Source organism: Diaphorina citri, unplaced genomic scaffold (assembly GCF_000475195.1).
Source record: "Diaphorina citri unplaced genomic scaffold, Diaci psyllid genome assembly version 1.1 scaffold263, whole genome shotgun sequence".
Taxonomy (NCBI): Eukaryota; Metazoa; Arthropoda; class Insecta; order Hemiptera; family Psyllidae; genus Diaphorina; species Diaphorina citri.
Window position 1 is genome coordinate 107157 of NW_007377700.1, and position 22206 is coordinate 129362.

Here is a 22206-nt window from a genome sequence, read left to right on the forward strand (position 1 = left end):
AGATGCCTAACTTTCTACCTAAAATTTTAATCGGTAAATTGGTATCTCCACCAAACAACTCATTCAGGTACGAAGCTAATTTGTGTTACATAGGTATGGAAGATTCCTACTTAGAGAGACCTATCTAGCATACCTAATCTATAAATTCTTTTACCTAAATAAAAATCTGGTGTGAACATCAGAGAAATCCAAGTGTCTTGTCCTACACAGATTAACACAGCATGACTTGATTCATTACAGACTAGATAATTATTCTGATTTTTTGGTTACAAAAGTGTCCACTGCTCTTTCAATCCTATCTAGCATAATCTATAAATTCTCCTACCTAAATAAAAATCTGGTGTGAACATCAGAGAAATCCAAGTGTCTTGTCCTGCACAGATTAACACAGCATGACTTGATTCATTACAGACTAGATAATTATTCTGATTTTTTGGTTACAAAAGTGCCCACTGCTCTTTCAATAAAATATAAAAACGTACGCTTTTCCTATATGAATCTAGGATTTGGCAGAACAAAACAAGTTGATGTGTTGATAATACATTTGTTCTGAGAGGATTGAAGGATTTGTACAAGAACAAATAATAGTATTAAGTTCGAGTACAATAGCTTATAAAAACAATTATTTTTATATAAAAATGCACCCTTAAAATTATATACCTCTTGATATTCATGTAAGTAATTTTGGGGTGGGAGAAATAAAAAAAGACGAAAACCGGGGAGAAATCCTACAATTGAAATATTTAGGGTGATGTTCAAATTCAAACTAGACTTTGATGACAAATAGTAATGATGTTTCAATTATTGTTAAGGGTGGAGAGTAGAGGATGGGGGAGAGGGAGTGAGAAATGTGACGCTCTTAAGGGTCCTAAAAATCTTGTATTTCACACCTCCTGCTGAGGCGTATATATTTTCCGATAACAGGTGCCTTACTTGAGTAACTTTTTCGACAGAATGTGACAGATGGGTTTATTCCTGTACCATATTTAAATGGTTAAACATGACACTAATGTGACTCACTCTTCGACAGCAATTCGACGCTAGGCTGAAAGCTTCGCAGTGAATATTAATCTACTCGTAAGCAGAGGATGTTCGCCCTGTCAAGTGTGACCTGTAACCTTAATATCCTAGCTCCTAGGTACAAAACCCATCTTAGCTAGAATTTGTCATAATTATTCAAGTCAAGTGGATAGGTACATTATTTTTGAATGGGTAAAAGGCAGACCGGACTAAGTCCAAAAATCGACTTTCTGAGTTATCTATATCGTTGGAAAGAGCGCGAAAAGATCTACTTTTTATATTTTTCGCATACTTCACTTTAGTTTTGTATTGAAATGAGAGCAAAAACAAAATGGCTATCTCTAATTAAACTTTAACTAGTCCTAAACTTTGACTCCATTTATCTCAAAACGCTTTTTTGGAACGAAACGTGCGTGTGGTAAGCGGGCACGCGACTTAATATTGGGCCCTACGTGTTGATCACTTCAAAAAATGGGAGGATCTTTCAATTGCGATAAAAAACATGGATTGACATTTTGACTTTTTTCTACCTCTTTTTTTCGCACAATTTTTCTCAGAATGACAGCTTGACAGATGTGACGTACCTCTTACAGTAAATTTCATGGAGTAACCAATAATTAACTTTCAAGAGGTTTGAAGAGCATGTGACAAAATATCTGGATAAAAAATACTCTCATTTCTTTGTAACTTTTGACAGAAAAAGAGGATTGGAAGAACTGAAAATCGTACTCCATCAAATTAGAAGTAGGTTAGGTAAAAGTTCAATTACCCAATACATGTACCTACCTAGATAGTATTAAGATATTTAGAAATTTGTCAAGTGGAATATCGTTCAAGCATTTACGGAGTGTTTTCCTCCAAAGAACACAAGATACAGCACACCCCTCTGACTGACGGAAGGTTACAATTTTAAATACTTCTATCGTATTAGGAAGACTGTCGCACAGGTCATAGTGAAACGGTTATACCTTTTGGTACTCACACTTTTTTCAGCAGATACCTACAAGAGAAAATAGGTACAATGTACATACTTAACTTATTATTTATCCTACCCGAATAGGATTGAAAATTCCTTTTACATGGCCTTAATGGAAAAGTCCCTTAGATGGTAATAAAATGGGGGATGAAATAATGGGATGAAGAGAAGAATATTTCGTGAAGGACTGCTCGTGAAAAAGCTCAAAAAATATTGTAGGGTGCAGAAAAGTATCCTTTCTCAGGAAAAAGACAGTCGTCATTCCAAGACAATCGACAAATGGTACGATTTTTTTCCATGTCGGGAGTGAGAAGTACGAAGTTAGGAGTGAGAAAGTCCTTTTTGTGGAATCGACTCGAGGATTCGTATATTTATAGGGCCATTAGGAAAGGGTATAATATCGTTTTCAGAACGGCTAGCTTTATCCTATCCTGTCTTCCTTCTCTCTTCAATTTCGGGACGATAAGACCTTAGCACTTACAGTTCCCTCTATCAAACCTCTAAAAATGGGGTTTAATAAGGCATTTTTAATTGTGTTACACATAATTGCTGACTGCAGTGCAATAGTCCTAAACTAAAATGGACGCGGCACATTAGGTATAGTGAAACGGTTATACCTTTTGGTACTTACACTTTTTTCAGCAGATACCTACAAGAGAAAATAGGTACATACTTAACTTATTATTTATCCTACCCGAATAGGATTGAAAATTCCTTTTACATGGCCTTAATGGAAAAGTCCCTTAGATGGTATTCTAAATTGAAAATTTTGAGATTTTTCAAATCCACCCGTTTGCTTGAAATTTAATGATTGACAGGAAAATAAAATACTTTTTTCCACGACAAGCTTTTTTTCATGTAAGTACCTAAAATTATTATTTCCAAGTTAGTATGAGATACAACCACTATAGTAGCCTGCTGAAGTAAAAGAACTTTTCAGGCAGTACATAATATTTATTTACCTTCTATTATTCCAATCAAGTAGGTACAAGAGGTAAATTTTATATTATTTTCGTCTCAAAATCTGTACCTTCTACTGATTAGGATACCTCCTTATTAAAAATGGTGAGATAGGCATCTCCACATTAAGATTGACAGGAAAGTTGACGAAAATCAAATACTTTTTTCCACGACTAGCTTTTTTTTCATGTAAGTACCTAAAATTATTATTTCCAAGTTAATATGAGATACAACCACTATATAGTAGCCTGCTGAAGTAAAAGAACTTTTCAGGCAGTACATAATATTTATTTACCTTGTATTATTCCAATCAAGTAGGTACAAGAGGTAAATTTTATATTATTTTCCGTCTCAAAATCTGTACCTTCTACTGATTAGGATACCTCCTTATTAAAAATGGTGAAATAGGCATCTCCACTAATTTTGCATGATGATTTGAACTTTATTATTAGTGGAGATGTCTGAGTCACCGGTGTAAGTACCATTGTAATGAGAGTATGAGTATACCTTGCATTGCCCATGTTGTTTTCATTGAATAAATTGAGTTATAATTTCGTAGACACGGCGGTAAGTGAAGTACGAGTATGTATGTCAAATAATAAGACGCGTTAGAATGCGACTTAAATCAATTATATCATTGTTGTTTTCATTGAATGAATTGAGTTAAAATTTCGTAGACACGGCGGTAAGTGAAGTACGAGTATGTATGTCAAATAATAAGACGCGTTAGAATGCGACTTAAATCAATTATATCATCAGAACGCAACCTATAATCTCAGTAAGAATTTTAGTGGTGAATTAATCATCTCCACCAATAATTTCATGTTTAGGAAATATCGTAAGTAAACCTACCTACCCAAGTGCACATTAAAAATTGTCTACTACTCAAATCAAAAATATTCACCAAACTACGGACAACAAACTACGAAAGATTAATGAAAAATCTGCTCTGACAAATGTACGTAAATGGGAATTCAGCTGAACAGTAATCCTAGAAAGTTCGAGTAGGTACCTGGTTTGGAATGTGTAAAGATTAATAAAAAATCTGCTCTGACAAATGTACGTAAATGGGAATTCAGCTGAACAGTAATCCTAGAAAGTTCGAGTAGGTACCTGGTTTGGAATGTTAATATCGTTTTCAGAACGGCTAGCTTTATCCTATTTTGTCTTTCTTCTCTCTTCAATTTCGGGACGATAAGACCTTAGCACTTACAGTTCCCTCTGTCAAACCTCTAAAAATGGGGTATAATAATGTATTTTTAATTGTATTACACATATGTAATTGCTTGTCACAAATGTCGTTCCCCGCTTAATACGCTATGCCAAATTTTATGACTTTCACTTGAACTTGAACGACCAACTTCCAGATTCAAAGCCCACCGTGTTAACCACAACACCACCTGAGGTTGGTAATAATAAATAATGAAAATATTTTTGTCGATTCATTTACAACTGGCGTTGAACCAGCGAATTTTTCGGCTCAAAGTTTCTCTGTTTTGTACGTAATTTAACAAAAAACAAGAATATCCATGGTCAACCGCTCGCCTGATAATCAGGAGTTCGCGGGTTCAGAATTTATTCAAGGTCGAGATTCCTCGGCTATAATTTACCACAACAGTAGTAGCTTACTACTGTGAAGTAAGCTTCTGTCTCTTGAATCAGGTTTGTTTTTCTATAAATTAAAAATATGTTATAGGTATCTGTAATCATCCCTATCTGTAGTGCCTGTAGGTATTTTCGGAACTGAGGGATTCATTTTAGGGCCCAAAATCCACAAAGAACAAAATTCGCATCTACAGCCTTAGTTTTCAAATGAAATGATCGGTAACCATAAAATTCAGACTAAGTAGGTAGGTAGGCATAAACCAATAAAGTATCTTTGTTCTTTTTTCAAATACCTAGTTTAGTTAGTCCTAATTTTCCTAGTTCGGATTATTTGATGAAATTATGAGGCAATATTTTGTTACACGAGAATGTCATGAGGTTTCATAGTTTAGTTAGTCCTAATTTTCCTAGTTCGGATTATTTGATGAAATTATGAGGCAATATTTTGTTACACGAGAATGTCATGAGGTTTAATGCATAAACAAAGAACGAAACATGCGTAAGAGCGTAAAGTAGGTACCTACCAATGTACGAGTAGTTTTGAAAACCGGGCAATGAAGGAGGAAGGTGGGGTTATGGATTTTTAGGGGATAATAAGGTGTACGTTCAGCACAAAAGCCATTGTTTTATTGATAGTATTTTGAATATGACGTAGTCTGTTCACGTATAAAATTTTGCAAAAAGTTGTCTACATAGGTAGGTACCTACCAAAAAACACAGCGTTTATTACTTTGAAATTTACTACCTACTTTTGATGACGTTCTAATTTCGTGATATATGTTCTCAGCCATACCTACGAGTATCACGCACCAGTAAGGGTACTAAATTAATTATATAGGTACCTAAATTTGCTGTCTTTGAAGACATACTTAACATGATCTACTTTCAGACCATATTTATTTACCAAAAGGAATTCAGTTGTTGAAACGATGCAATGTACGTAAGGTCAGAGCAATACCTAGGTATACCGTATGCTTAGTTCCAAATAGGTAGGTAGGTACATACCTAAATTTATGAAATTCTGTCTACTGCATTATGTCAAGGAAAAATCAAAATAAATAATGTAAAAAATAAAAAAAGTAAAAATAACAATCTCTATACTTATGCTTTATAGTTTGTAGTCCGTAGTAGTAAAAACATACGCAGGGATTTTGGCGTCTCCACTAACGAAGATACTCTGAATAGTGGAGATGTCTGAATTACCGTTTAGTTCGGATTGCTGCTACAATTTTATTGTTAGTGAGCGCTGAGAAAACACAACCATAGGATTATGGTTCAATGAATTAGTTAATCGTTCCACCAAATAAATCTACTTACTGAGTACCTTCCTACTTTATTTCTGTCATACCTTTTCTTTAATATAGCTTTATTTTCACTCGTCCTAAATGAAATTTTGGTTATTTTCATGTTACAGGAACAATTAGCAGAATTAGAAGCAGCCTTTGCCAAATCTCACTATCCTGATATTTACTGTCGGGAAGAATTAGCTATTTTATTTCAGGTAAAAGTTTTGATATGTCCCCGGATGTTTTCACTCTAAACCAAGTGTTTGCCATGAATCTATCGGATCACGAAGACGAATGTATGGAAATCATTGGATCCGCTATCAAGGAACTCAACATTGAAACGGCTATACAAGACATAACGACTGCCTGGACGCAGGAAATGGTTCTGCCTACCATACCGCATACCAAGGTAATATTAAGACGTTTTAACTTATTATTATTATTTAACACTTTATTAGGATTTTACAATATTTACAAACAGGTACACAAAACAAAATAACAAAATGATAAGAAATTAGCAAATAAAAACGAAAATTGAATAAAGAAAAAAAAAAATTAAAAAATCCTAACTCAGGGGCGGGATTAATGCCTAGGGCATTCTCTTCCATCCAACCCCTACATTCTCTTCCATCCAGCTAAATGAAATCATTTCCAGCATAGGAAATTTTCGTCTTATGTGTAAAGTCTGTGTTGGGAATGAATACTTACTTAGTTAGGTCACTTTCTGTACCCAAATGGACCTTTTTACTCTTTACGATCTTTTTCATCCCTCTCACCTCTTTCCCAAAACAAGTAAATCGTTTTACGCATTTTACGCACCTAATATTCTAAACTCAAATACCTACGTAACTATTAATTAGGTAGGTACTTATCTTTCGATCCCTTTGGTTTCTATCCTCAGTGATTTAACAGTAGTCCATGACTAAAGGCTTTTTTTTATAAATAGACAGTTATTAGGTACCTATTTTATAAATAGCTATTGTTTTATTTCAAGTTGGTAAGTAGGTTAGTAGGTATGTATGTAAACTAGTCAAAAAAGTGGCTGGAATCGGGTCTAAAAAGTGCCCCTGAATTCAGTTCAAAACGAGTGAAGTAATGGAAACATCCAGGAAAATACAACAAACTAGCAAAAGGAAGTTTTTTCCATCTTCACAAGGGGAAAAAGTTATTTTCGTTGTTCTTATATTTGTACTTAGTTAGGTCACTTTCAGTACCCAAATGACCTTTTTCCTCTTTACGATCTTTTTCATCCCTCTCACCTCTTTCCCAAAACAAGTAAATCGTTTTACGCACCTAATATTCTAAACTCAAATACCTACGTAACTATTAATTAGGTAGGTACTTATCTTTCCATCCCTTTGGTTACTATCCTTAGCGATTTATTGATTTAACAGTAGTCCATGACTAAAGGCCTTTTTTATGAATAGACAGTTAGGTACCTATTTAATAAAATAAATAGCTATTGTTTTATTTCAAGTTGGTAAGTAGGTATGTATGTAAACTAGTCAAAAAAGTTGCTGGAATCGGGTCTAAAAAGTGCCCCTGAATTCAGTTCGAAACGAGTGAAGTAATGGGAACATCCAGGAAAATACAACAAACTAGCAAAAGGAAGTTTTTTCCATCTTCACAAGGGGAAAAAGTTATTTTCGTTGTTCTTATATTTCTTGCTGCCATCTAGATTCTAGACAGAAAATGCTAACTGAAAAATGAAAACAAAATGGAGAAAGAAATAATGCAAGGGGGAGGGAGGTTTTGGAAAAAAAAATAAAATGGGGGATGAAATAATGGGATGAAGAGAAGAATATTTCGTGAAGGACTGCTCGTGAAAAAGCTCAAAAAATATTGTAGGGTGCAGAAAAGTATCCTTTCTCAGGAAAAAGACAGTCATCATTCCAAGACAATCGACAAGTGGTACGATTTTTTCCATGTCAGGAGTGAGAAGTACGAAGTTAGGAGTGAGAAAGTCCTTTTTGTGGAATCGACTCGAGGATTCGTATATTTATAGGGCCATTAGGAAAGAAAAACGGTAAGAAAGCTCGTTGGAAAGCTCAACACTTTTCCCTGACTTTAGATAATCCAAAAAAGGGTGTTCGACTGGCCTTCAATTTTGGAAAGATTCCCCGGACTGGGGCTGCCGGAATGGTTATAATCATGAGTATACCTACCTTTAGCCAGATACCTATTCTTCATCTTCACACTTTTTGTCTATTCAGTAGACTTGGGAAGAAAACATAAAAATCACCTAAAGAGATAACAAATCAGACCTAACGATGTTAAAACGATAGCTTTTTCTTTCGGTAAATGAGAGCCGCATTGTTAGAACGAAAAGGGGGCAGGGCTGAAATTCTTATCTTCTCCAGTTTTTTTTTTTTTTCTTTTTTTAGGGTAAGACTTGAAAATAAAAAGACAAAATGTGATTTTAGATAATCCAAAAAAGGGTGTTCGACTGGCCTTCAATTTTGAAAAGATTCCCCGGACTGGGGCTGCCGGAATGTTTATAATCATGAGTATACCTACCTTTACCCAGATACCTATTCTTCATCTTCACACTTCTTTTTGTCTATTCAGTAGACTTGGGAAGCAAACATAAAAATCACCTAAAGAGATAACAAATCAGACCTAACGATGTTAAAACGATAGCTTTTTCTTTCGGTAAATGAGAGCCGCATTGTTAGAACGAAAAGGGGGCAGGGCTGAAATTCTTATCTTCTCCAGTTTTTTTTTTTTTTCTTTTTTTAGGGTAAGACTTGAAAATAAAAAGACAAAATGTGAAATGGAAAGATAGAGAGAGGGGAAGAGAGGAACAGAGAGGGAAGTTCGTGTGCTTACTTAGTTAACTGTTGTTATTATTAAGAGAAAATTGAGTTATGATATTTGATGGGATTGAGTGAGAGAGAAAGAAGATAGCGTTCTTTTTCTTCAGCTCGAGATAAAAATGGTGCCATCATGCCGTCTATTTTGTATGAAAATCGTTTTCCTTCAACCTTTCCTCGACTGAAAGCTCCCTGGATCTGTAGTACGTGTTTAAGGTAGCCAATGTAGTGAAAATCTCTAGTAGCGCGGTCAAATTTTCTTGATTTGGCGGAGCGGAGCGCTACCGTGCTCCTTAATTCAGTAGCTTTACAAAGGTTGATGTACTAGTTCTTAATAAATCACTAAAGCAACATTGGGCGTTGTTGAGATTTGGACGGGTGACAGTATGCCCATCTAACCCCTGGGTCTATAAATAAATTAGTATTTACTAAGATTTACATATTACCTTTGAGAATACTTGGAGACTGTTCATTTGTAGTATTTGTTGTAGTGGCTTCGGCTGAAGTAGAATGATGAAAAAAATATCTTTTTTCTTTTCATCTGCCATACACCGACCGGGGTAATGGTCTCTCGCCATGTTTAACTGGCTCGTCCTGAACCGCAGTTCATTTGTAGTCTTTGAGCATGCTTAGAGGTACCATATGATCGTGAACTTCAGCCTTGGTTATAAACATGTTCAAATTTTCAGGTATGGTTTCAAAATCGACGCGCCAAATATCGGAAGCAAGAGAAGCAGCTGCAGAAAGCGCTGACTCCGTCGGTGATTCCGACCTGCAACGGTGCCATGATGCGGAACATCTATCCTACTACGAGCAGAGGCTACCAGCCCTACCCGCATCCGAATACGATAAACCGGTATCCCCAAATGTCGGCCAGCACCTATCCGCAACCGTTCTCCATGAGTCATAGTGCCTCCAATATGAGTGCGGCGGGAATGCGACAGGACGCATTAGGTGAGATGCTTTTTAGTTCAACGAAGTGGTCTTCTACTTCAGTAACATCACTTTTAATTGACCAATTTTACGCTCAAGTTTCAACTTATTTATTTGAACTATTGGGGTGGGTTTCACCAATTTTCTTTTTGAGATCGAGTGGATAGTGGATTGGAACACATCACATGCCTTCAGGCACTCCTTGCCCTTGGGATCAATTTAATTTGAAGAACCCATTTACTGATGAAAATTTAGCTCCTAAAAACCTGTTAGCTTAACAGCCCTTTTAATACAAATCGAATGGAACTTAAAAGATCTTCTAGGGTATAAAAAAAAATATTGGTGAAATACACGGGGTATTATGATTCAATAGGTAGGTAAGGTACATACAAAGAATCGAGAAATTATAAACAAAGAACGAAATAATTGCCTTTAGGCAAATAAGAGCCTCACAATTTGATTCAGAACAGACAAACTTGACTGTTTGTTTCGCGATTCTGTCCGATTTCATGAAAAATCGTAATATTAGGTAGGTAATGTACATACAAAGAATCGAGATATTATAAACAAAAAACGAAATAATTGCCTTGGGCAAATAAGAGCCTCACAATTTGATTCAGAACAGACAAACTTGACTGTTTGTTTCGCGATTCTGTCCGATTTCATGAAAAATCGTAAAGTCAATCCCCTTACTCTAACAGCCAACATTTTGTGATCCTTGTTCCAGGAATGAGTACTGAAGATGAATGGTACAATAAAAGTCTATCCGCCTTAAGAATGAACTCAAGTCATCATTCAAACTTGGCCACACCGATGCTTCAATACCAGACATAATAGAGGCTTTAAACTCAAGATCAATCCCCTTACTCTAACAGCCAATATTTTGTGATCCTTGTTCCAGGAATGAGTACTGAAGATGAATGGTACAATAAAAGTCTGTCCGCCTTAAGAATGAACTCAAGTCATCATTCAAACTTGGCCACACCGATGCTTCAATACCAGACATAATAGAGGCTTTAAACTCAAGTTATTACCTGAACTGATACTTTAGCTTAAAGGAAAAACGATTGCAATATGAAAAGATTACTCTGGCAATGGTACCCTTTGCCGCGTCGGCAAAGGCGAAGCAAACCCAAAGATACTGAATTTTTCGTCTTTGCAGACGGATGGGATAAAGTAACACAGTTTTCCCTTTCAGAATAGAAACTTTCGAAACAAACAGTGAAGGCTTCTGGAAACCTCGTTTGGACTAGTCACTAACTACCACCAACCTCAGTGGTGCAGTGGTTAGCACGGTCAACTCTGAATCTGGAGGTTGGTGGTTCGCGTCCAACTTGAGTAATGAAATTTAGCGTAGTGTGTTAAGCGAGGAACGACATTTGTGACACGATAAAATCCCTTAGTCACAAACTGCTAGTTTAAAACTTTTCGAATAATTAGGGCTTGAATCTACAATCTCATGTGTAACTTTAGTTGATTTCGGAGCATTCTCAGAGATTTTATCAGTCAGAGGATTAGGTAAGTACAAGATAGAGAGGGTGACTTTCAAGAATAAGACTGACTTCCTATGATCAAAAATTGAAGCTATGATGGAGAAAATTGTACGTAACTTGAAAATTGGAACTTGTAAAAGCAAACCCAAATTTGCGAAATATCTAGTCATTGTCAACTTGTAAAATTGTAATTAATACGGTAGGTATGTTGGTTTTATACAATGATACCCTTTGCCGACGCGGCAAAGGCGAAGCAAACCCAAAGATACTGAATTTTTAGTCTTTGCAGACGGATGGGATAAAGTAACATAGTTTTCACTTTCAAAATAGAAACTTTCGAAACAACCAGTGAAGGCTTGTGGAAACATCGTTTGGACTAGTCACTAACTAGCTAACTACCACCAACCTGCAGTGGTTAGCACGGTGAACTCTGAATCTGGAGGTTGGTGGTTCGCGTCCAACTTGAGTAATGAAATTTAGCGTAGTGTGTTAAGCGAGGAACGACATTTGTGACAAGATAAAATCCCTTAGTCACTAACTGCTAGTTTAAAACTTTTCGCATAATTAGGGTTTGAATCTACAATCTCATGTGTAACTTTAGTTGATTTCGGAGCATTCTCAGAGATTTTATCAGTCAGAGGATTAGGTAAGTACAAGATAGAGAGGGTGACTTTCAAGAATAAGACTGACTTCCTATGATCAAAAATTGAAGCTATGATGGAGAAAATTGTACGTAACTTGAACGTAAATTGTATGAAAATTGGAACCTTGTAAAAGCAAACCCAAATTTGCGAAATATCTAGTCATTGTCAACTTGTAAAATTGTAATTAATACGGTAGGTATGTTGGTTTTATATGATTTATTTTGATTTTCTTTTCCTTTGTAAATAAAATGGTGCAAATATGAAGATTATTTATGATGTAAGCATTTTTCCTGTAATTAGTAAAATTAAACTAATAATGATTTCATAGAAAAATAGTTCTGTGCGTTTTGACTCCCCGAAGTACTGGAAAAAGTAGTTAAAGGGTAGGTATGTATATTGTGTGTAATTTGAGAACAAAAATAACCAAAGGACTTTATTAATTTATTTAAAATATTTGCTTTATTTATGGAAAAAATTATATAAAGCTAAGACCGACGATTTTCTATGGAGTAATATAGCTACCATCCACACTGATGAAGTCTATCGTGAGATCTTAACTTGTGTACAGTCCCTCTAATGAGTTCCGAGCAGAATACAGTTAACACATTAATAATGGGTTTTTCCATTACTTCCTTATCCTATAATAAGGAAAGTAATGTATTCTTATTTAAATAACTTTGTTGACATTAAAGAGCGAGGTAGTGCTCCGTTAGCCAAGTCAGAAAATGAGCGTGATAAGTAAAATATAAACGGTTGAACAGATTGAGATGACCAAAAAAACATTTACAACTTTAAAGATTGTAAAAATGTAAATGGTATTAACACCATTCCATTAATCATGAAAATTACAACTATTACAGAGTAACCTATCAACATTTTATAATACGATCCGACCGACCCCATTACACAGGACAGAACTCGGATTTCTTCCATTCCCTCTGATATTTACTACAAGGATTAAGGTCGTGGACTCTTTTCGATGGTCATTTTTTTCTATTAATTACCATTGATTTCTATTAATCTATACTTTACTATGTATACGTATTTGAAAACGCTAACAAATCCACAACTTTAAACAGTCCTAAACTTTTAATAATAAAATCTATAAACTATAGCTACATTTTCCCGACCGACCCCATTACACAGGACAGAAGTCGGATTTCTTCCATTCCCTCTGATATTTACTACAAGGATTAAGGTCGTGGACTCTTTTCGATGGTCATTTTTTTCTATTAATCTATACTTTACTATATATACGTATTTGAAAACGCTAACAAATCCACAACTTTAAACAGTCCTAAACTTTTAATAATAAAATCTATAAACTATAGCTACATTTTTGTTAAATATTACATTGAGACTCTTTCGAGTTAATAGCATATGGACTGGTTGCTGTATGAAGACAAATTCCAAATCAACAATGATGAAGGTTCTTGGACCTTTTCTGATTGTGAATGTGCGTATTAAATTATACTTTGTAATTTCTGTATTTATATACTTTACAATTGCATGGAAATTATAAATAGTACATAATTATCTAACTCATATTAGTACAATGGAGTAAATGAAGTATTTAACTTGCTAGTAGAGAATTATTGGCGTTCAAAAAGAGACCATAATTCTCATCGTCAGAGGTTTAACGCACTCCATTCAATGTTCGAGTAAAGGTAGATCCTAAAATGGTCATTTTCCATCCTGACTAAAAATTGTGGCCCTTCAGAAGCAAGCCTAAAATGGCTGTAGGTAAGTATAAATATCTAATGAATGAGAAGGTGGTGATCTGCAGTGATTATATAATGCGGTTCGGGTCGGGCCAAGTAATCTTGGCTAGAGACCATCAACCCCCCTTGGTGCAGCTACATCGCTACAACATAGATAAAAAATGCGGTTCGGGTCGGGCCAAGTAATCTTGGCTAGAGACCATCAACCCCCCTTGGTGCAGCTACATCGCTACAACATAGATAAAATAATCGGTATGGTACTTTTATTATTATTGACCACCATTCTTTTCCCGTACAAAGGACGGGTAACCCGCTTGTATCATTTACAAAACCTTTACAACTCCTATACTCCAGATATAATTCAAGTTAAATACTTCGCTTGCTCGATAACAATCATTAACTTTCTTAAAATTAACAAGTACATAAAACCTTTGGTTCCTAAGGTAAGACTGGGAATTGAGATGTGTTTGTTACAAATGTAAACTGGTTACATTATGTTAACCAGGAAGAAAAAGAAGGAAGGGCGACTGAGTAAACGAGACTTAGTAGTGGAAAGGAAAGACTTGTACTGTCGACTTAGTTCAGGGACCAGTCACTATTTTGATGGTATAATCGGTATTTTACTAATCAAATCAAAGGGATTTTTACTAACAAAATAGGGTATATTAAACAATTATAAACAATGAAAAGTAGACCCTCCCAGAACCTTTTCTGGGGTAAGTAGTACCTATAGGTAAGTTTTGATATAGGCTAATAAAACATTATAATATGTAGTGTCTTTTTGATTTACATAGTGTATTTTTTCTAGTTTTTACAACTCACTTGATCATCGTTAGTCCCTGAAAACATTAAAAAGTTCCTATGCACTTTTGTTGTATGATTGTATAATAATAATAGTGCTTATTTATACTGCTCGCATAGGACTGAAAAGTCCCTTTACTCCAGCAGTAGGCTACTACTATTATTGATTTGTTGTATGATTGTAACACATATTTAGGACATTATTTTGTTCTAAAGTTCAATTTAAGATACATACCTTGAATGGTACATTATGTTCTCAGATTAAAAAAGGAAACTTTTAGAAATACAGATGGATCTTCAGTACGTAGGGTAGATAGATACTTAAATATGATATTTTTTTAATGCATACTTCTCTGAGATACACAAGTGTACAAAGTACCAAGATAATTGGCGCACTAAAAATTGACCTGTACAACAAACATACTTACAGAGTTAAATAGAACTATGTAAAAATTATGGGTACATCCCTGTGATGATAAGGAATTTTCAATTATAACACAATGAAAAAATACTTAAATGATTAACTATCCACTGTAGTTAGTAGTGACATGAATCGATGTCTTTTCTGAGCGGGACGTTTAATATAACAGAAACAATAACTTTAATACAAAGAATTAAATCATCCTTTATGGCAGTTCATATGAATCTTATCATGACAAGTCAAAAGTTGATTTTTTAAACAAAAAAATTGTGTCCAAATTTAACTTCTTAAATGGAGAGCAAAAGAGAAAAATGAGAAAAACCACGTTCTTTTGTTGAGATGAGAATGGTGGATTACTCAAAAAGAAGGCACTGGATGTAAAATCGCTATTTCAAGTCACAGAAAAAATGAATATGAAAGTTTAATAAGAAAGTGTCATTACAATCAGAGGAAATTAATGTAATATGGAATCAACATTTTAACTTTATGAGCAGGACATTCACTCCAGCTGTAAACAATATGTTTAGTAATTTATTTATATATAAAACTAGAAGTCAAGAATTCTCTCAGTTCAGAAAAGATAGGTAAGTAGATCGAAGGTTATTGTTTTTGAAAGAGTCATTTATCTTAGCCACAATTTGAGTCTTAATGCATCAACACCATTTAAATAATACCGAAATAATCGTTTGTCCCTAACAAAGCCTAAATTTTCGTATAATTTTAGAGCTGGTCGATTTGTGATTTCGGTCTCCAAGACAACCTGTAATACAAATCAAAGGAAGGACAAGTTATTAGTATCATTCAACTTTTTAGAATGAAAACTTCGAACTCATACCCTCCCGCTTACCAGACGAGTTCATTAACTACACCTCCTCCTAAAGCCTTGTTGATAGGTAGGTACCTATCTAAGATAAAGTGATTTTTTTCCCATGGTAAAGGACAAGTTATTAGTATCATTCAACTTTTTAGAATGAAAACTTCGAACTCATACCCTCCTGCTTGCCAGACGAGTTCATTAACTACACCTCCTCCTAAAGCCTTGTTGATAGGTAGGTACCTATCTAAGATAAAGTGATTTTTTTTTTCCCCATGGTGACTTTGCTTGTACTGAAGCCTGTGTTTTATATGGCTAATTCAATAATAAACACAGACGGCCCCATGCCCTAGTCAACAACATTAGGTACTTACCTCATCAGCATCATCTGCAACCATTGCTCGGATGGCTTTCAAGACTAAGTTGGCCCATGGTGACTTTGCTTGTACTGAAGCCTGTGTTTTATATGGCTAATTTAATAATAAACACAGACAGCCCCATGCCCTAGTCAACAACATTAGGTACTTACCTCATCAGCATCATCTGCAACCATTGCTCGGATGGCTTTCAAGACTAAGTTGGACCCTGTTAAAAAAGAACAAGAAGTGAGTGTTATTAGTTCTTGAGAATCATGAATCAGTGTGAAAATGTTAGATTGATTTATAAATCTCTTAAGTCCTGAGAATGGTCGAAATCTACCCAGTACCTAATAACTTACCCAGTACCATTTTGGCCTTTTAGGGTCAAATTTGAGCAAGGGTCTTTTTATATATTTGTACTTATTCCATTTTTAAAATTATTGCAAATCTCTTAAGTCCTGAGAATGGTCGAAATCTACCCAGTACCTAATTGAATTACTCTTTACCCAGTACCATTTTGGCCTTTTAGGGTCAAATTTGAGCAAGGGTCTTTTTATATATTTGTACTTATTCCATTTTTAAAATTATTGTACCAAATACATAAAACCTTGTTTAGACTGTGGGAATAAAGGGACTTTTCAGTCTCATTCTGGCAGTATAAGCAGGGTATATTCTATTATACTTAAGGACATGGATCTAGTTTAAGTAAATTGAATGAAATGAAAAACTCAAGTAAGTATTTACTTGGACAAAATAGTTTTTCTCCCTTATTTCAACTTGAATTATTAATGATTATGGCCACTGACTTTAATATCTACAGTGGGTGAAATCTTATCAAAAAAGTAATAACAAAAAAGATCAAGAATCAATAAGTCATTGGTATTTACCTATTTTCCTTTTCCGGTAGTTTTCATCGACAGCCAGCATGGCAATGTAGCCTCTTCTTATGACTTTCCTGTGAATATCAAGTTTGCATACAATAGCACCTACACATTTCTGTTCGTCCATAGCCTGTAAAACAAACATTGAAAATTACGAATTAATCAAGTGTGTTTAGAAATCATGAATTATTAATCAAGTGTGTTTAGAGTCTGAATGTCTATAAAAAGGTTTACTGGCAGCTTTACCTTGGAAATCCCTGCTATCCTCCAGGACACTAAACTGAAGCAATGTTCACTGTGATACAGACCTGAAGCAATGATTATCTTGACTCTCATTGTGGTAACAGTATAATTAGACAATGGGATACATTTCTCTCTGAAAGTACCGTTTTCTTTTTTCTTTTTTTTTTTTTTTTACCAATGATTCCCTCTTATTACCTACATAGTACTTTTGTTCTTTTTTTACTTACCAGGAAACAAAATTTTGGCCAGTTGTGAATAAAATATCTGTACGTATAAATTGAATAAGGCTCTGATAAGTCTTTTTGGATCAATTTGATGATATCCGGCATTTGTAACTCGGACTTGTATGAGACATATTTGATACCACCAATCATCTCATCAGTGCAGCATAGGAAGTGCACATTACAAGGATTGCACTCAAAATGTTTTGTTTTACTTTTTTCTATATCATTAGAAGTCAGAGGTTCTACTTGTTGGCTGGGAGAACATAAATCTGTACAGGATTCCTCTCCAGACTGAATTTCCAAGTTTTCAACTTTCAGACTTGTATCATCAAGAGCAGAAGATTCAACTTTAGAAACATCATCTGTTGAACACAATTCTGGAGTAGAGTGAATATTTCCTGATACCTCTTCGTTGGTTTGATTCAACACTAATGTACTTTGAACAGTGTTTTGATTGGGTTGTGTCTCTTGGGATGAGCAAAAGTCGGTATTATTGTTATTTACATTTGACAGTTTATTTTTGACACAAGTTTTACTACTGTAATTATTTGCTTCTTTACTGGCTTTTGTTTCTGGATTTATTTTCTTCTTATTCACAGTGCTTCCATTGATTGATTCACTAGAATGTTTCTTTTCATGCTTGTGATGGACATCATTGTTTCCTTGTGATGAAGATAATGATTTCAACTTGGTCAATGATTTTTTTGGACCATTATTAATTGGAGCTAGAGACTTGGGCTGTGATGTATTGAAATGACTAGAATCATGAAGAATGTGACCATTGTCACAGTTTTTACAAGAATAACTTGAAGAGTTATTGGTTAGCTGACTATTGTTGACACATTCATCTGGTTCAAGACATTCTGTTGATTCATACCTGAAATAAATGAAGGATTACATCAGCTTACATTACCTTTACTATAGTTTTTTCTTGTGTGCCAGACAGAATCTCAATACATAAATAATAATTATACACCTTGGCACCTCTTTGCAATACTTCAAGACTCATCCTTTTTACATCCAGGCCTATCCAAGAACAGAATATTTTGGTTAAACATTTTCCACCTGGGCTGGGATTTGAACCCAGCACAGTGAATAAAGTTAAAATTGAAAGAAAATCATCTCCTCTTTAATACACAGAAACAACTAATCTCAGTGGTGCAGTGGTTAGCGCAGTGGACTCCGGATCTGGAGGTTGGTGGTTCAAGTCCAAGTCAAGTCATAAAATTTAGCATAGTGCATTAAGCAGGGAACAACATTTGTGACAAGCATTTATGCCTAACACAATTAAAATTCCTAATACACAGAAACAATCATCAAGTTTGCAGGTATGGAAGTAGAAAATAATTACTCTATTGATGACTCATAAAATATTGATAAGACATTAATAAAACATACCTCTCAGATAGCTTGTTGGAACCCAGATCATTGTGGTTACTGTTTGTCACACCATTGTAGAGAATGTCTTGAGACTGAGTGTTATCATAACTGTGACAGATGACAGTGATGTTGCAGTTACTATCTTCAACATCCTTGGATTCAGAGTTGAGGTTAGATGGAACCAATGTAGTGTTGTTCAGGGCCGATCTAATACTTTGAGTAGCAGTATCATTCTCAATTATGTTTATGGTTTTCAATTGATCCATCTGATGGTGAAAATGAAATTTTGGTGAGATAAGAACTTGGGTAAGTAGTTATTAGAACTGAAAAACTCACATGAAAGCAGGAGTGGTAAAGGTGGTCACTGAGCTTTTATGGAAACGGTTTTTGTACGAAATACACAGAGCAACAAGACACAGTTACGAAATCATGACAGATATTGAAAATACAGCTTAAGAACACTTGAATTTCTTGAAAATTAACTCTAAAATCTACATCTACTTACATCTGTAGGAGAACTTCTACATCGCTCATCAGCCAGAAATCAGAAATTTTCAGATTTCTTGAGATTTTTGAGAAGTCAATTTCCAGTGTTGCCACTGTTGCCAAGTTGAACATTCACTATTTTCCTGCTATTTTTTTTTTCATTTTAGCAGGAAAAGTTTCATGTAGGTATTTTTTTTTAATAGGTACAACATGAAAAAAAATTGTCTTCATATTATCTCGAGAAACAAGAAATGTCGTGTTTAAAATTATGGTAAAATACACACAGACAATGTATGGGAAGATAAAATTACTCAACTATGGTTGAGTCCAAAATATGGGAGAATAAAATCATGATCTTATTCTCCCCCATATTATTTTGGTACTCTGGGTCTCTGGAGAGCCCGTTCCTCTTGTCGTTCGGAAAAAATCTTGCTGTGTGTAGTGTACTAGTGTAGTGGAAACAATCTCATTTAAATTACAATATTAAATTGCCTACCCTACAGGACCTGAAAAAAATGAGGGGGGGTCGACCAGGTTTGGATAAGTCCTTCCATATGGGGACAGACTGACGGACTGACTGACGGACTGACTGACAGACAGACACCGAAGCGAATACAATAGCCCGTCCCTTAAACCTTTTTTTATTACTATCGTAGGTAATAATAAAGGAAGGACGGGCTAAAAATGCATCGCTAAAACTCGCTCATAGGTCACCGTCCTCCCCAGCAATCAGCTGTTAATTTGACAGATCAAAGGAACTTTGTTGTATGGGTCCTCTGGGACGCCGAAACTTTCGACGATAGCCGCATGACGATTTCAGATGAAATGAAGCGCTAGTGTTCCATCCGTATTTCCTCCCATTTGTTTCACTATTTAGTCCGGTTAAAAATGCAAAACTTCTACTTCTTCCTGACAAATCTCGGATGTCCATCAATCAAAAGTCAAGTCTCGCTGTAGTTTGGTGTTTTCTTGTTTTATGTATTTGACTTTTCCTTCCATCTTCCATCCTATAATGCGATGGAAGTTTGGAGCTTTCGGCCTAGCTTAGTCTACATCCAGTTTTAGTATTTCTACATGGTTTAATTAAAAATGTGTAGCCATTTCTTATAGCATTTAAAAATTATACCTAGTTGTTTCACAATCAGTCAGTTCAGAGGAGAACCCACTTTCCATTTTCTCAGGCTGAGTTTGGTGAGTTGAAATGGTTTGCTTAGACTGTGGGAATAAAGGGACTTTTCAGTCTCATTCTGGCAGTATAAGCAGGGTATATTCTATTCTACTTATGGACATGGACCTAGTTTAAATTGAATGAAATGAAAAACTCAAGTAAGTATTTACTTGGACAAAATAGTTTTTCTCCCTTATTTCAACTTGAATTATTAATGATTTTACCAGAGATAACTTTCAGGACAACTCACAACTACCACACAGTTTCTTTTCAGGCCTCTCCTTTTGTTCAGCCAGAAGCGGGGAAGAAAAATATTCACATTAGGTACTTTTCAATATACCTAGGTATCTCTCTACATCCTATAACCATGTTAATAAAAAATAAATGGTAGAGAGATTTTGTACTTCCCAAGTGCCAAGAACATACCCAATAACCATCAAGATAATGTCTTGTGTTGGTTACTGCTTTTGTCAAGAAGGCAAAATGAGAAGAGGGACCAATTATGATATAAATAATGCCATGTCCTACATGAGCAGTAATAGAGTGATTGGCAATACCTACCTACTTGTGATGTCTGTGAGAGTGAACATCTTGAGCAGGAAATCTTAAATTTATATTGTGTTTCAGGGTAGCTGAGTACACCTTCATTTGATTTATCCACTCGAGGATTATACATAGACTAATGACAGCTTGAGGAATAAGACATTATTCATGGTAGTGTTGTCTTACCAGGAAACAAAATTTTGGCCAGTTGTGAATAAAATATCTGTACGTATAAATTGAATAAGGCTCTGATAAGTCTTTTTGGATCAATTTGATGATATCCGGCATTTGTAACTCGGACTTGTATGAGACATATTTGATACCACCAATCATCTCATCAGTGCAGCATAGGAAGTGCACATTACAAGGATTGCACTCAAAATGTTTTGTTTTACTTTTTTCTATATCATTAGAAGTCAGAGGTTCTACTTGTTGGCTGGGAGAACATAAATCTGTACAGGATTCCTCTCCAGACTGAATTTCCAAGTTTTCAACTTTCAGACTTGTATCATCAAGAGCAGAAGATTCAACTTTAGAAACATCATCTGTTGAACACAATTCTGGAGTAGAGTGAATATTTCCTGATACCTCTTCGTTGGTTTGATTCAACACTAATGTACTTTGAACAGTGTTTTGATTGGGTTGTGTCTCTTGGGATGAGCAAAAGTCGGTATTATTGTTATTTACATTTGACAGTTTATTTTTGACACAAGTTTTACTACTGTAATTATTTGCTTCTTTACTGGCTTTTGTTTCTGGATTTATTTTCTTCTTATTCACAGTGCTTCCATTGATTGATTCACTAGAATGTTTCTTTTCATGCTTGTGATGGACATCATTGTTTCCTTGTGATGAAGATAATGATTTCAACTTGGTCAATGATTTTTTTGGACCATTATTAATTGGAGCTAGAGACTTGGGCTGTGATGTATTGAAATGACTAGAATCATGAAGAATGTGACCATTGTCACAGTTTTTACAAGAATAACTTGAAGAGTTATTGGTTAGCTGACTATTGTTGACACATTCATCTGGTTCAAGACATTCTGTTGATTCATACCTGAAATAAATGAAGGATTACATCAGCTTACATTACCTTTACTATAGTTTTTTCTTGTGTGCCAGACAGAATCTCAATACATAAATAATAATTATACACCTTGGCACCTCTTTGCAATACTTCAAAACTCATCCTTTTTACATCCAGGCCTGTCCAAGAACAGAATATTTTGGTTAAAAATTTTCCACCTGGGCTGGGATTTGAACCCAGCACAGTGAATGAAGTTAAAATTGAAAGAAAATCATCTCCTCTCTGTTTTAATACACAGAAACAACTAATCTCAGTGGTGCAGTGGTTAGCGCGGTGGACTCCGGATCTGGAGGTTGGTGGTTCAAGTCCAAGTCAAGTCATAAAATTTAACATAGTGCATTAAGC

General features: G+C 35.1%; 2 protein-coding genes across 2 annotated transcripts; one reads left to right on the forward strand and one right to left on the reverse strand.

Moving 5' to 3' along the window:
• Positions 1-9066: 9066 nt before the first annotated feature.
• On the forward strand, positions 9067-10752 carry LOC103506795. The gene is made up of 2 exons (XM_026821776.1): positions 9067-9614; positions 10495-10752. The coding sequence occupies exons 1-2, from the start codon at positions 9446-9448 to the stop codon at positions 10599-10601; spliced, it is 276 nt and encodes a 91-aa protein (XP_026677577.1). The 5' UTR covers positions 9067-9445; the 3' UTR covers positions 10602-10752.
• Positions 10753-14654: 3902 nt separating this feature from the next.
• Positions 14655-21836, reverse strand: LOC103506785 (ankyrin repeat and ELMO domain-containing protein D; the record flags this gene model as incomplete). Its single annotated transcript, XM_026821768.1, has 6 exons — positions 14655-15433; positions 16017-16072; positions 16734-16857; positions 17198-18071; positions 18593-18885; positions 20958-21836. Coding segments are annotated over 6 exons (2364 nt in total), but the record flags the coding sequence as incomplete, so codon positions are not given.
• Positions 21837-22206: the final 370 nt, after the last annotated feature.

Bases quoted from the DNA above. Each gene is read 5' to 3' on its own strand.
- LOC103506795 (XM_026821776.1), top strand. From the start codon at position 9,446: ATGATGCGGAACATCTATCCTACTACGAGCAGAGGCTACCAGCCCTAC. The intron at 9,615-10,494 runs GTGAGATGCTTT...TCCTTGTTCCAG, and splicing joins AATGCGACAGGACGCATTAG to GAATGAGTACTGAAGATGAA.